This window comes from Haplochromis burtoni, unplaced genomic scaffold, assembly GCF_018398535.1.
Source record: "Haplochromis burtoni strain Fernald_Lab_line unplaced genomic scaffold, NCSU_Asbu1 Contig_302, whole genome shotgun sequence".
Taxonomy (NCBI): Eukaryota; Metazoa; Chordata; class Actinopteri; order Cichliformes; family Cichlidae; genus Haplochromis; species Haplochromis burtoni.
The window spans coordinates 428201-444184 of record NW_024582663.1 but is presented as its reverse complement, the minus strand read 5'-3'; the positions used below and the strand labels follow the sequence as shown (position 1 = coordinate 444184).

Below are 15984 nucleotides of genomic sequence, written 5' to 3'. Positions count from 1 at the left end.
ACAATTGTCAGCAAACGCAGCGTTCCCTGCATCCACAAATACCAGTTACAACTCCATCCAAAGATAAATCAAACATATATGTACGAAATTAAGTAAAACTTTTTCTGCATTGCTGAGTTATTGAGTTTGGCGACTGATCGCAAGAAGTTGCAATGATGAGCTGATCGCCCGAGACTGAGCCTGCAATGCTGTCAACCAATAAGATTCTGGAATTAAGTAATAATGCAAAATAGGTACCAGTGATAATGCTAAACCACATTCTGCAAGTGTCACAGCAGCATGATCAGTTTACGCTACTTCAGTAAAATATAGTTTTAATCAAGTATTAAAGTCCTTGCATTCTGTTTTACAAATTCCCATTCCCATGTATTTTTAAGTTAACTGGATAAACAAGTTAAGCACTAAGAAGTACGACTGTACAGCTAAAAATATCCAGTGACAGAGTGGAATAGGTCCATTTACTCCAATTTCATTTTTCATATTAATGTGTTTAATGAGAGAAATTATTTTAATTGCCAACACAATAGCAAGTGTTTATTTTTCAGTCAGGAACTGGGAATAGCTTTAGTCCACTGCAGTAAAATGAAACTCTTAAGGGCGTTTTAACATCAGTTGAAGTATTTTTATAAGCTTGTACATTTCAAAGGTGCTTTGCAAACAGAAAAAGATTTTTCAAAAATATTATAATATTATAAGAAATATAGAAAGGTTATGCAAATTTAGCTAGAGCTGTAACTCAGGTAACTTAATTTGTGATTTGTGTAGCTCTCAAATATGCAAACCGTCTTTCACGTTTATGTGAAGTGAAGGCTCTCACTCACCCCCCCCCCTCTCTGACACACACACATACCGCTTTAAACACATGCACACTCTGATTGGCATAAAGGCCTATAATCCATCAATGTGCTCATTGCTGTCATGAGTAAAGAGACAGAGCTCTAAGCAAGAGTCCTCTAACACAAATTTGATTTACCTCAATTTGCCTCAAACAGTGACGTGTGAGTACTAGAAGTGCTAATGCAGACTGGCACCTTTTACTGCCAACCGGCATGTGTCTGTTTAGCTCAGTTTCAAAGCCTGGGCTCATGCCGAAATGTGATTTGTTTAGAGATGGTGTTGGGTTTTAAACAGTTTAAAGTTATGAAAATTAACAGTGAGAGACAGTGATATTGTGGATGACTTCACATGGGACTAGCACAAACTGTGCCCCTGTTCCTCATAGCCATAAAGACAAAAAATTGCTGTGGTGGTTTCAGATATTTTATAGGAATACCGCACGCAGACACTAAAATATAAAATCTTGAAATGTTGTCAAGCTCTTATAATTAGTTTAAAAACTAGAGAGGCATGGGATTTTCTAATTTAGTTTTTAAAGTGAAGCTTTTTAACAACAAAGTCTTTAAAAGTTAACTTGGATAAGCGACTCTGTGTGTCTCCCATAAAGGATTCGAGCTGAAAGCATGTGATCAAGAAACTGTGCCTTGATATAAAGAAAGACATAAATCAACCTAAGGGTGTGTCATACATAAAAACCATCTGGCAACATAATTATATAATAAAACACCTCTCTCCACCACCACCAGGCCCCGTGATTATTTAGGCATGCCAGTCATTTCACCTGAAATCCTAATTGCATATACATATTTGATAAGCTTGGCCATTCGGATCTGAATTAATATTATTATCTACGTTCAGCCGGTGCAGCAGTACTCTACTCTCTCACAGACCTACCTGATGTGCATGCCCTAAATAGTTATGTTACTGTAATACTTTAGATGTCTGTGCCATTATTTTCCATAAGAAAATGTCCACACACAAAAACATCTGCTTTATGTCACCTGCTGCTCATTTACAAATCTATGTGCACCGCCTGTCTAATGAAAAATGAAAATGAAAGCCCTGTAATCTGATCTGATACCAGCTAATTACTGTAGTTAAAAATAAGACGGGTAATGCTACTCTGTTGTGCCTGCCTTTTGCCACTTTTTGCCTTCAGATGTGTCTTAATTTTTCATGGCAGAGATTCATCAAGGTCCTCAGACATTTTGGTCCATATTGATGTGATAGCGTCACACATCTGCTGCAGATGTTACGGGTGTTCATACATGAGAATCTCCTGTTCCACCACATCCCAGAAGATGCTCTGTTGCATTGAGATCTGGTGACTGGCATTTAAGTGCAGTGGACTCATTGTCACATTCAGGAAACCAGTTTGAAATGATTTGATATTTGTGACAGGGCACATTTATCCTGCTAGAAGCAGCCATCAGGAGAGTGGGTACACAGCGGTCATAAAGGGATGGACATGGTCAGCAACAATACTCTAGTAGGCTGTGGCATTTAAATGATGCTTATTTGGTACTAAGAGGCACAAGGTGTTCCCAGAAAATATCACTCAGACCATTACTCCTCCAGTAGCCTTGAACCATTGATACATAGGAGGACATATCCATGCACTCATATTGTTTACACCAAATTCTGACCCTGTCAGCCAAATGCTGCAGCAGAAATCGAGACTTGTCAGTCTAGTTAACATTTTTCCAATCTTCTATGAGCCTGTGGAAACTAAAGTCTCAGTTTCCTCGTCCTTGCTTACAGGAATGGCACTCGGTGTGGTTTTCAGCAGCTGTAGCCCATCTGCTTCAAGGTTTGACCTGTGGTGCATTGAGCAATGCTTTTTTGAATACCTTGGGTTATTTGAGTCACCGGTGGCTTCCTATGAGCTCAAAACAGTCTGGCCATCCTCCAAACTGCCGCTCACTGGATATTTTCTCTTTTTTGGATCATTTTCTGTAAACCCTAGAGATGGTCGTGCGGGAAAATCCCAGCAGAGGATCTCAGCAGTTTCTGAAATACTCAGACAAGCCTGTCTGGCAGTAACAACCATGCCATGTTCAAAGTCAACTAAATCACCTTTCTTCCCAATTCAGATGCTCGGTTTGAACTTCAGTAGGTCCAGCCTGCAAGTTGTCTTCACCGTGTCGAAATGACTAAACACATTGAGCTCCTGGGACAGGACTTATTAGAGATTGGTATTAACAAGCAGCTTAACAGGCATACCTAAGAAATGAATGTACAGTACAAACACAAATGTTTCAGTTGGACAAATAATGATACAAAGATAACCCAGATTTGCATATTAAATGATAGTTAAACACTCATGTTCATATGGACAATGAAACACAAACCCTTACTTTTCATTTGCAGATAATAGAGAATAAAATCTTCTGTCCTCCTGTTGTTCAAAATTGCTTTCTAACTTTACAACACACCAAGTGTGAGTCACAATTACACCAATCAAGTGGGATTTTATCACAGTTACAGTATTTTTAATACAAAATCCCCCCTCGTTTCTCACTGATGCCTTGCTGTGCTGTGAAGAGAATACACAGGCAGGGAGTTTTGTACACAAATAATAGACTGTACTGGCCTGTACTGGAGTATAATTTTGGAACTTGGTTGCTTTAATTTAGACTGTTGAATTCTACCTTCAACTACACAATAAAATGTTTTGCCACTTGTGGCCCTCAAACTTAAATTGAAAAAGTTTAGACAGGAATTTATGGCCAGCATGCAGAAATATTTGCTGCAGCAAAAGTCTTGAAAAAGATGAAGATATCCTTTTTGGAGCATGACCGCTTGATAGAGGCACAACATTTTTTCGTTTTGTTTTCCTCAGTGCTAACAGTTTCAATATTAAAACAGCTAGGTCTCTTTTTTGTGTTTGTTTTATTCAGGTGGCCAACTTGGCATGCTCCATCTCCAACAATGAAGAGGGCGTGAAGTTGGTACGAATGGCCGCCACCCAGATCGACAGCCTGTGTCCACAGGTGAGGATTTTAAAACACCTACATCACATAAAATTAGTGCTGTCAGCGTTAATTTCGTTAAAACGACGTTAACCCCATAACCGAATCAACATTGCAAATCTCAGTTAGCAAGTTAGCGCAGATTGCGTGGGGCTGCACGGTGCTAACACGTTAACGAGCTAACCGTGCTAATGCGTCGACGCCGTGCAGCCCCACGTACGGGGCGTTCCGCGCTAACTCGCTAACGGAGATTTGCCGCTTTAAAGCCATTATGCCGTTAACGTAATTTTAACGAGATTAACGCTGACAGCACTACATAAAATACAAATTCTTAACATAAGATCAAATCAAAATGTTCTTTTAAGGAACTTTTCTATATTTAATTACTGATTTATGAAAGTGTAATATTTAGGAATATTAAAGGAAAGAGGTTGTAGTTGTCGGATTTGGAGGAAAAGCTATGAATAATGTGTAGGAGGACATTGTAGTCCTGTTTCACAGGAAGAAACAAAGGAGGATGTTGAAATCCATCAGTTGTTTCCAAGGTTAACAGTAAGCCTTATCCACACAGGACCAAACATTGTAACGAGAATGAGAAATGGAGAAGGGAGGTTGATTTTAAGATTCATGATCTAATGTGCAGTCTCCTCTACCCGTACCTACCGAGACCAACTAACTTATAAAACTTGGAGAGGCGCTGTCTCCTGACACTGCTTGGCACAGCTGAACACAGGCAGATTAAAAAACATAATAGACATAGGCTTTGTGACTGGAGTAGAGGGAACAAAGAGGAGGTGCAACAAAGAGAGGTATTTCCATCTGTTCCAAGTAGAGTTAAACCAGACTGGTTATTCTTTACACGTGCAAATGCACGCAGTCGTGCACACACACACACTGCCTCAGTGACTGCCATGTTCAGATCATAATCTAGATCAGATTCATTTCACTAAAAGTAAATCTAAAAAGCACAAAGTGAGAAAGCAAAGGCACAAAAAAAATTAATAAACTGGCCCTTGGTGTTAAAGTGGCAGTGCCCAAGTTATTTGCTTTAACTTTTCATTATGCAGTAAGTGTTTATTGAACAATTTATTGGTGGTACTAACTCTGCTAACTGCCTCCGGGTATGAAATCCCCCGGGAAAGTGAGGGTTTGACTGTGCAACAAAAGCAGGAAGAGGAGAGCACTTTCATTTTCCAAAGGAGCTATTGCTACTTCCCTTGGGTAGCTAAAATATTGTCTATTGGTATTTCAAAGTACACGATAAGGCCGGTATTATTTTTATCATCCCTGTATCCCTGTGAAGTATTTATCTTATTTTTTTCTTTGTCCTAAAGCTGAAGGGTTTACCTTGCACATATCAAGGTCTTGTACTTTCTTTAAGCCTTGCTTTTTTAAGCTGTAAAAGATTCTGCATCATTTATTACATTTGTGCAATTAACAATATATTTCAAGCATATATATTTTTTTATCTCACAGCAAATGTGGCAAACGTTTGGTTGCTAAATCCTTTTAGTCTGTAGCTGTAGCTGCTACTAGCAGGCCACAGCATAGACTGAAAACCTTAATGACTACGAGAAAGAGCATAGCACTCAGCTACTGTGCCACTGCTGCCACACTGTTCACCTCACAGTGTCAGAGTCTTGACATGATAGCCAGACTTTGTTTCACCGTGCTGTATGTTCTTATATATCTTATATATAAACTAGTACAGATGTCTTTTCTCCTGAAATGACTCACAGATGTGCAGAAATGTCTTTAAGACTTCATTTTAAAAGCACACATGTACACCTACGCTACTGCAAACGTTTATTGTCCCATATCAGGTCATCAATGCTGCACTCACTCTGGCTGCCCGCCCCCAAAGCAAGGTGGCCCAGGACAACATGGATGTTTTCAAAGATCAGTGGGAGAAACAAGTGCGCATCTTGACTGAGGCTGTGGATGACATCACTTCTGTGGATGATTTCCTTTCTGTGTCAGGTATGAGCCAGCACAAATTCCTCACAGACTGACTGATTGAAGCAAATGGTCCACATGCTCCTGATTTTCGCTTGAAGCGAGTGAGTTATTGAATGTTGTTGCTTGTGTCCTCTGGCACCAAATTTTCACAAAAAATCTCTATGGAGGCTTGATGTGAAAAACAAAATTACTATTTAGTTAATAAAAAATAAGAAATCACAGCATTTGAAGCAAAATACAGTGAACTAGAAAAAAACCCATCAAAAGGCAGAAGAATTTTTTTTTTTTTGGACGGGGGTGGGATGGTGTCCAAAAAAAGCAACAGGTATTAAATTTTATCCATAATCAACATGTTTCTTGGAGAAATAAACTCAACAGTATATCCACACTCAGAGATAAAAATGAGTTTAATTTCCAGGAAAATCTGTTTATTAAACAATAATTATGTCTCTCAACAACAGAATCCTTGGGTCTTTTTCATTTTTTGTTTCCCACTTTCATTCACTGTCATCTTTTCTCTCTCTCTCACTCTCAAGAGAACCACATCCTTGAGGATGTCAACAAATGTGTAATAGCTCTCCAAGAGGGCGATGTGGACACTCTTGACCGAACTGCTGGAGCTATCCGGGGCCGAGCTGCTCGCGTGGTCCACATCATTAACGCTGAGATGGAAAACTATGAGCCCGGGGTCTACACCGAGCGTGTGCTGGAGTCCATCAAGCTCCTGTCTGAGACTGGTTAGTGCGCTGTACACAGAGCCTGTGTAGCTGCAGAAGATCCACAATGAGCCATAGCTTAATGTATTACTGGTATGATGCATACACTGTGCTTCACCCTGTGTCAAAATATTTTGCTGCAAGCTTTTTGGCAAGCCAAGCTACTTTTAGGAATAGCCTAACATATAGAAACACATACGTATATGCACCCACACACACACACACACGCACACATGTAGAAGCTACATTAGTTCACCAGTCTGGTCTCACAGATACGACTTGACTGCTTCTGTGTCCAGTGTCTAAAGTTTTGATTAGTTTCCTGGCTCTAACAGAAAGTCTTATCCGCTCTCACTCTTTTATTTATTCATTTACAGCCTCTGTCCAATGTCATCTTCCAGGCAAGTTGCATTTGTCTCAGTGCCAGGCCGATCAAACAATGAACACATTTCCAAATCCTTGTTTAGGAGACAACTTTGAATTCTTATATTGTCTCAGTAGTTTTTACCTCTGAACATACTGGGGGAATTCAATCAGCAGCACAAGGGTCAAAAAGAAAAGCGGATTGTAGATATATATTACAAAAATTAAATAAATAATAGTAAATAAACAAGGTACAACAGAAAAATGCTTTTAATATGGTGTTGGAATACCCGTTGTTGCTATAACAACTTCAACTCCTCTGAAAGGGCTTTCCACAAGGTTTGGGAGTGTGTTCATGGGAATTTTTAATTTTTAATTAAAATTTAATTTTAATTATTCCAGAAGGTCAGACACTGATGTTGGACAAGAAGGCCTGTGTTGCAGTCTCTGCTCTAGTTATCCCAATGGTGTTTTGTTCATCCATGTTTTTATGGACAGCTAACAGCTGACTGTGGAATATTTAGTAGCGACGAAGCTTCACAACTGGACTTGATGCACAGGTGGCATCCTATCACAATGCCACGCTGGAATTCACTGAGCTCCAGAGAGCGACCCATTCTTTCAAAAGTGTTTGTAGAAGCAGTCTGTATGCCTACCTGCTTAATTTTATACACTGTCGCCATTAAAGTAGTCGAAACACCTGAATTCAGTGGTTTGGATGGGTGAGGGAATACTTTAGACATTGCAGTGTAGTATATTGTAGATCTGAGTCTACTTCCTGACTGTGGTTACAGGAAACAGTGTAACATATACAGAAAGCATCTGTGAAAGTGAGTATGTACAGGAGGTGGTAACATCAGCAGGGCTGAGTACACAGTTAGTACAGCCGGCAAGCCCAGAGGAGGAAAACATGTATCACTCAGTCACCACCTACACCACTTAAAGCTAAACTTTGACATTGCTTCAGCGCGTTTGCAACGTTTCCACTTTCAGCGCAGGTGTTGAGCTGCAGCCTAGTATTATTTGCGAGTTGGAAGAAGGTGAAAGCTTTTGCAGTGTTCTTGACGATATGTGCACCGGTGAAGACGTGCCACATGAAAAATGCAGAGAAGTCTCAGTAGAAACAATTTGTTCATTTTTGCCAGGGCCGTTCACGTGACAACTCCAAATGTTACAGCGATTGTTCATACAAAAACATTCCTGCAATACTCAGAGAAGCAGACTGGTGACAGTTTCTGTTTTTAATGTGATTTTGTGTTACTTTGTCTTGTTTACAAAGTGTCTAGACACAAGCAAGGAAGATAGAAAATGTGCAGCGTTTGCTATAAAATACTGTCTTAGCCAATCCCTTAAAAATATACCATAATACGCCTTTAAAATGTGGCATCATGAAAGAAGGCCAAACCCTCCCCCCCCCCAAAAAATGCAGGATGAAAGGAGAGAAGTAATTTAGCAATTACCTGTCCACGAGAATAAAATCTGACCACAATCCCTTTTCACATCAGCACAGCAGCAACTCCCCTCCTTGTTATATTTTCTCCATTCTCACCCATCCTTCCGACTCGGCTTTCTATCTCTCCCATTAGAGCCCATTTAGCGAGGTGGTATATCTATTGTTTCGCTCGTTACTTTCATCTGCCGGGATAATTGAGAGACACAATCAGCTCCCCTCCCTGCTAGCTGATAAGTCGCAAACAGCATTAGGTGTGCCACATGTGTTCACACCACCATCTGTCTGAGACCCTCTTCTGGCGCTGAACCCCACCATAACAGTCTACTTACAGTATTAGTTATATGGTACTTTAAACACATTCTGTTCACTTATTGCATGATTCAGTTTAATTGATTGGGGTAATTAATTGATAGAGTTCAGCGGTGATTATCTTACAGACACTTGAGGTCAATTTTGTATGACTCTAACCTCGTCACATGCTTCTATTAATCCTCCATGGAGCAAGAGTCAGCACTATGAAGAAGCATTATGTCAGTGTTACTAACACCAACAAATCAAGAGCTGTTGATGGGGTGACGTCACTTACAGTTTCCTACTTCACGCAGGCTGTATTTTGAAGCGTTTTTGATAGATGCAGGGCGGTAATTTCTCCTGTAAATTTAGCACTGTAGGCAATGAAAGGAAATGATTGTTAACTTATGTAACACTTCCCATTTTGCAGATGAGGATTATGTGTGCGCGCAAACTTTACACTGTTGTTCGTGACAGCCTCAGATTTTAGGGGAAAGAAAAAAGTAAATCTAAAGGAAATACATTTTCACACCTTGATCTAGTTTTTGGTTTAGATTTAGTCAACTGTGGTGACCTTGCACTTTGCTATACCCACAGATAAACAGACTTGTTTAAAACACAGGTTCAAGGCGACTTCACATTAAGGTCAGGGCTGAGGTGATTTCTTCTTCACAGAAAGAATATGCACCAAACAAATTTTTGTTGCGTTTTCTCGAGATGCCGGGCCTTTGGGAGGGCTTCTGTCTTTAATTTTAACAAGGTCTCCTCATGATTTGGGCGCTAATTGAGACGTTAAGGTGGGGAATTAGCAACCGTGTTAGACGAATGTTTCATTGGCTCCATATTTCTCTTTGATGAAGAGCTGTTGTGTTTCCCCTTCCAGTTTCCGTCTTAGCAGTAGTTGGGGGGTTTTAAGGGCTACCATGCACATCTGATCTGGACCATAAAGCACTTATTGATCCTTGTGAACTTTTGCCTCCCTCTCCCCTCCGTCCTCACAGACCTGATGTCTATGGATTTGAACACAGTCAAGGAGAAATCTATAGCTAGGGGGAAAGATGATTAAGTGTAGCTGAACAAAGGGAAGGGATATAGGACCACACAGTTTTTAGAGGGTACTGAGCCCAATTAACTAGACTCCACCAAAAAATCAATAGCTGTCACCAAGGATTTCACTAAGCGATTTGCGCAAGGATTTTAGTGGAATTCATTGATGTGTTCCCTTTTTCTTAACTTTCCTCCAGTGGTGAGCATGTGTAAAACATTTATCCCTTTACTCTGTGCAAGTGTGTGTGGGTGTAAGTATGCGTATGTGGGTAGTTGTGTGTTTTGCGTTGGCTATTTGTGTTTTTATTGGACTGCTCCTGTGTTTATGCCCACAGCCACTCATGCCAATCACAGCCTCTTGCCTTTCTTTCTGACAGCTGGCACACAGCGCTCATCACAGCTACCTACCCTTTGACCTTGTCTCAATTTGCCCATCCCTCTTTCTCATTTCGAGTGTGGCCAGATTTATGCCGAGGCCAAAACACAAGCAGCCAAGGCTCACAACTCTTCAGTGTAAAGCTTAGCTATAGATTCCTGACAGACAGTCTACACATGGGCCCGGGACTGAAGCGTGTCCTTGAGAGAGAGAAAAATCAATAGCCTAATGGGAAAGTGGTTATGGCTTCCCTCTCTTTCCTCCTCTCCCTCCTTCCTTACTGATACACTATTCTGCCCACTAACTGCCTTGGTTTAGACTAATCTTCTCCTCAAAAGAAGGGACAAATTTTTAAGTTGGTCATTAATGTGGTGCCTGGAGAGGGTAGATTAAAAAACTGATATATTGCCTAAGTCAGAGTGCCATTTAGGTAGCAGGGTGATGTTGCTCCTTGTTATTACATCAGGGCACAGTAAATAGGATTTAGCCAGGGTTTTGCAGTGAGTGCAGTGAGTAATAACACACACGGACACACTGCCACCCACATGTCATGCCTGTAAATCAGTGGATCAAGAGCACTAAAAGGAAGTGCATCAGACACTAAGGCTCGGCTCATACCTGGCGCATTAACATGCGCCTTCAGTGATCTAGGGTTGCCAACTCCCTGAAAAATAAATAAGGGACACCTCGTGGCAACCCAGTTCACCCTTCCCAGTGTGGTGAATTTTGTAGCTCTTTTTTGTGTGTGAAATTATTTTTTAACCATTTGACTTGAATTTGATTTAAGCAGATGCATATTCTTTGTGATATGACCATATGGGAAACAAATGATCATTTAGCCATTTATTTTTAGCTCAAAATGACAACATTAACACAGTAAAACAGGTCTCTTTCTTAAACAGAAGCCTGTCATGCTTAACTTTTGAGAATATAAGTAAATCTTTCTTTAAAAGAACTCTGTCCTGCTTAACTTAAAATTATATAAATTAATAGAAAACAATAGAACAAAATATTCTTGTAACAGTGCACATATAGTGCATTTAGTACAATTGGCTTCAGTTGAGGTATTATTTCAGCTTTTCTAATGCTAATCAGCTGCTCCTGTTTGTAAACCCACTTGTTCCCATGATTACGCATCATAACTCATCATCATTATTCATCTATGTATTACTTTTATGTATTAGTCATCTATTTGTTGTAATCATCTATCCTTGCAGTTGTTTATTACACAAAATAAATTATATTATCACACTTCTGGCCACATAGCGCTGATATTCACTGCACATGCCCATATTAACCTTAACCAGAGGGTTTAAAAAAAACAAACCAGTGTTTACACACCATATCTGCTTCTGCCGTGGCCTGGTGGACAAGAAATTGGTTAAGGGTTCCCCGAGCTTTCACGCCCCTCATGTTCTTCATGTGCCCACCATTAGAAGCATGCCTATGGAAAAAGTGCGCCGGCACACAGTGCAGTGCGCTTTATAGGTGTTATCGTGCACTTTTCCAGCCAGGTGTTTTCCTTTTCCCATTCCTCCCTGTACTTTTGCAGCCTATTTTTCTTTCTCTGAGGGGAACAAACATTGCTGCTCTAATGCTGGGCTTACACTGTGCGATTTTTGGCCCATTTTGAGCCGATTTTTGAGTCATGCGACCGATTTGGTGATCGGCCCAATTTTGGCCTTCATCGTGCAGTATAGTGTAGTATACGTGGGGTAACGAGAAGCGATTAACACCTCGAGCAGCTCCCGATCATCAATCGCTCGTGAGGGTGTCACCGCAGCTGCTCACACTGCTCACGCGCAAACACGTAACCGTCGGTGAAAAAGACGGTGCAGCACGGCTGTGCAGCGTGTGATCTGGACACAAGCGATGGAGGCACAACTTGTAGAACTTTGGAAAGCTCATCCGAGCCTTTTCGATGTGGCATCACAAAATTATCACGACCACAACAACCGTGAAAATAGTTGGATTTACATTGCTGCTCAATCACAGCTGCCTGATCAATGTTTTTCATTAGCAATTTAGCAAAGTTGATGGTGGTGGCGTGTCTGTGTGAGTGAAAGACAGAGAGGGAGCGAGCGACAGATTTTCTGTTATAACCTTCATTTTATGGAGGCACAGTGTGAGCACTCAGGTCGCATCAGAGCATCGGGCGGTATAGTGTGAGACCCTGCATCGTGACCTACAACTTCTAACCCCTGCGAGTCAATCGTGCAGTTTGAAAATCGCCCAGTGTATGTCCAGCTTTAGGTGTACTGACGTCCGAGACTTGCACCGCAGTGTCGGCGTTTGTTTCCCTGTTGGCCATGCTTCTTGTTGTGGTCATCTGTTGTCTTCCGGTATTTTCTCCGTAAGCGACCTTTCCTCGACCAATGAGATGAGCGGTAATCTGAATTGTCATACTCGAATTGTCATAAGTGTGCTGTCAGCTCATTGGTCACAAAGCAGGAGAGGGGCTGGGAATTATGTTTTCAAACAAAGCGTTAATTCCATAAACATTTATAGACTACTTTTGATTCTCACTGTATTACGGGACAAAGTGCGTCCCTTATTAGCTCAATACGGGACGTGTACTTTTGTTTCGAAATACGGGACGATTCCGTTTTTTAAGGGACGGTTGGCAACCCTACAGTGATCTGATCTCAAGTAGAGTGCTCAAGCTACCACTTCCTTGCTTTATATGCAGAAAAGGAAAAAAGAAGCGTGCAATTGTTTCTGTTTGGAAGGCTAAATGTCAGTCCAGACCACTGGAGTCCTTAACTGCCAAAGTTTCCAAGTGTAGGACACATTCACAGAGATGCACGTGCTAATGGAATGGGTCCATATGCAGGAACAATCTGCTTTTAATGACTCATCAGTGTGTTGGGCACATTCACACATGTACCCAAGAAGCCAGTTGTTAATGCCAAGTGGAGGGTCTAATGAAGAAAACTAAAGACCTTTCATTGACTGTGTCTCTAAAAAAGAACTGTTAAGGGGAAATGTGGAAGTGAATCAGTGGTTTTTATCATTTTTTTTAACACTGAAAATGGCGTTTTTTATATGGCCCATAAGTGTACAACACGGTTGTTGAGATAAATGAGTTATAATTTTTGAATCTGTGTCTATTGTTTTAATGATAGGAAAAGAGTCTTTAACCAGAATGTGAAGCAGATGGCAAACTAAGCTTGCAAGGAGAGGAGGTGGGGCCTTTCAATCAGTGCGTAAAAAGAGGCAGAAGTTGGGAGAGAGTACTGATGAGGAAATTGCTATGAGAATAGCAGTGCAGTAGGAAGAGGTAGGTGGAACAATTTAACCAAGGTTAGAGTGAAGGAGAGGAGACCAGTAAGCAGGAAGAGCATCATATACAGCACATTCTCTTTGTGGTTCGACCGCCGATCATCAAAGCTGTTAAGTTCCACGTTTTCAAAATTAGGAAGTGGCTATGCAAGCTGTGTGGATATCTTAAAGCGCATTTAGTGATTTTGCTTTATGTAAGTGCAGTAGCATTAGATTTTAAAGGCCTTGCTGAGTGTTACGTAGTGCATGCCAGAAATTAGCCTTTTCCCATTCATCACCTACACTAAATGGAGAAAACGCAGTTTTAACTCTAGAGAATGATCTGATTGAACAGATAAATTGCAACGCTCTTGAATATCTAGCCAATATGAGAGAGGAAGTGGATCTGACCTCTCATTTGGAAAACACTGATTGTTTCTTTTTGGTCACATTTTTGTGCCTACCTGTGCAGGGAATTAATACAAGCAGCAGATAAGGGGCGATGCTGCTTGGCCGCAGTGCGTGTAGGACAGGGATGAAGGTTAATGACAGTAATATGTTTTATAAAAGCTTCTATAATTTTCAATTTCGTGGGCTGCTGTTATTAAGCCCCTAGCTATTCTTGACGCACCATGTTTTGCAACCCTTCCCACCCTGTTTCCTCTCCCATTCTGCTTTTGTAAATTACACCAGGCGAATTATGGTCCGACTAAAGAATTAAGGTTTAGTCACATGGTATTTCGTGTTTTCAAACATTTGCCCTTTTCTCAAATTCTCATTCGGTCACACGTTCCCTGTTTGAATAGGTGGATGTGCTCATTTAGCAGACACCAGTGTACTGTACTAGGAGGTTAGTATTTACGCTTGTTTTTATCTCTAGATTGCGAGTGTTAATCGCATTACCAGAAAACAAAACTGTACCACTGGTCTCATTGTCTATATGAATCACATCTCTGGCCTCACTGGCTTTGAAATAACTGTGCCAATTACAGTGACGCATGACAATTACAGCTCACCAAATGGGCTGAGGCTTCTTGAGGAAAACATTTTATTCTATCATAGTGAGTGAACACAACACCATCCACAGCCAGAGGCAGATGGCAGGGTTTTTTTCTTTTTTGTTGCTTTTTTTTATATAACTTGTGCAGGGATGATGGGAATAATATTAAAACAATGCGCATGAAATTGTTCATGTGACCATCATTAATTCAGCACTGTTCCAATTTCTCCCTCTGTATCCCATCAATAGTTGTCAAAAAACTATACATTTGAATACTGATAAGGTTTAAAGCCTTACCAGTATGAGATTGCTAACCAAACTTGCAACCCTTGATAACGTTGCAGTTCTTCTTGTTGTCTATATATAGTAACTCGTGACTCCAAACAGCAGTCAGAATGTTACCTTCGAGGCTTCGAAGCCAACATAGACACAATGCACATTTTTTATTTACAGTCTGTGCAGCATACTTCAAAATGTTGCACAATGACGGCTTTAATACTGAACCGGGTTAATGTGTAGCTCCTAAATGTAATTTTCATATGATTTAATGAAGGTAAACATGGTGGATCCGGCCTGCATAATAGCACTTCACAGATTTATCAGCAAATGTGTCATGCCGCCATTTGATAACTGCACTGGTTCAATGAGCTGAAAGAATAAGCTTTTCACATCGTATAAAGGAACTGTGCATAACAAGTATTGTAAGAATGGATCATTTGGGTAACTCTAGTGGCATTTTGTTTGCCTTTAATTTAATTATTTACCTTGTTGCTGCTGATAAATTCTCCAAAAAAGGCAGCAGGCTCACATTATGCGAGAAATAAGTATCTTTCTGTATGATGTCTAGATAATGATGGCTTTGTATTGCCTCATTTTAGTGAAATTTCCCACCAGGTGTGCACAGCAAATTTTAAGGTAACTCACTTAACTGTGATTGTTAGCTCCATTTGCACACTGCCATTAAAGACAGACGCAACAACACATGATTTCCTCTGTAGGGAAATGATCATATATGGCGTTATTTTTGTGCCACTATTCTGAGCGCATGTAAAAAAAAAATTGAGTGCAAGTGAAAAAAAATTTGCAGGTGCAAATGTTGCATTTTGAGGAGAAATTTATTTTGAGCGAAGAAAAGCTAAATTTGAGTGAGCAAAATTTATTTCTGCATGCAAAAAATGTATTTCAGTGTTTGCTGTTATCCACACACACACACAACAGCAGCCCCTCTCGCTCAGTTTTTGCATTTGCGCTTGCTCGCAATGTGTTGCTCGCGCTCTCAACATTTCTGCACACCCTTATATTTGTGCCACAAAACCAGCCAATCACAGACTTGGATGCAAAAAAATCTGATTGGCTGTATTGGGCTCCAATCAGCTTGAAATGACGAAATGCAATATCCCAGAATCCACTTCGTCCAAACCTCAAACGAGGCAGTGGCGGAGGAACACAGAGTGGCAGAGTTTGAAATATTACTCTTTCTGGGTCACATGATGCTGTGTAAACTTCAAATACAGTGGCTTGCAAAAGTATTCGGCCCCGTTGAACTTTCCACATTTTGTCTCATTACAGCCGCAAACATGAATCAGTTTTCGATTGGATTTAGACAACAGACATCGCTTGAACATCCCACAGAGCACTGTCCAAGCAATCATTCAGAAATGGAAGGAGTATGGCACAACTGTAAACCTACCAAGACAAGGCCGTCCACC

The 15984-nt window shown here is 40.6% G+C and overlaps 1 protein-coding gene across 1 annotated transcript in view; it reads left to right on the top strand.

Moving 5' to 3' along the window:
* Positions 1 to 15984, top strand: part of ctnna2 (catenin (cadherin-associated protein), alpha 2) — a 338846-nt gene that overhangs the window by 291787 nt on the left and 31075 nt on the right. Inside the window, exons 10-12 of the mRNA XM_005945770.3 lie at positions 3738 to 3830; positions 5633 to 5789; positions 6305 to 6505. Coding sequence (XP_005945832.1) covers positions 3738 to 3830; positions 5633 to 5789; positions 6305 to 6505 — 451 coding nt within the window. The remainder of the gene's footprint in view (positions 1 to 3737; positions 3831 to 5632; positions 5790 to 6304; positions 6506 to 15984) is intronic.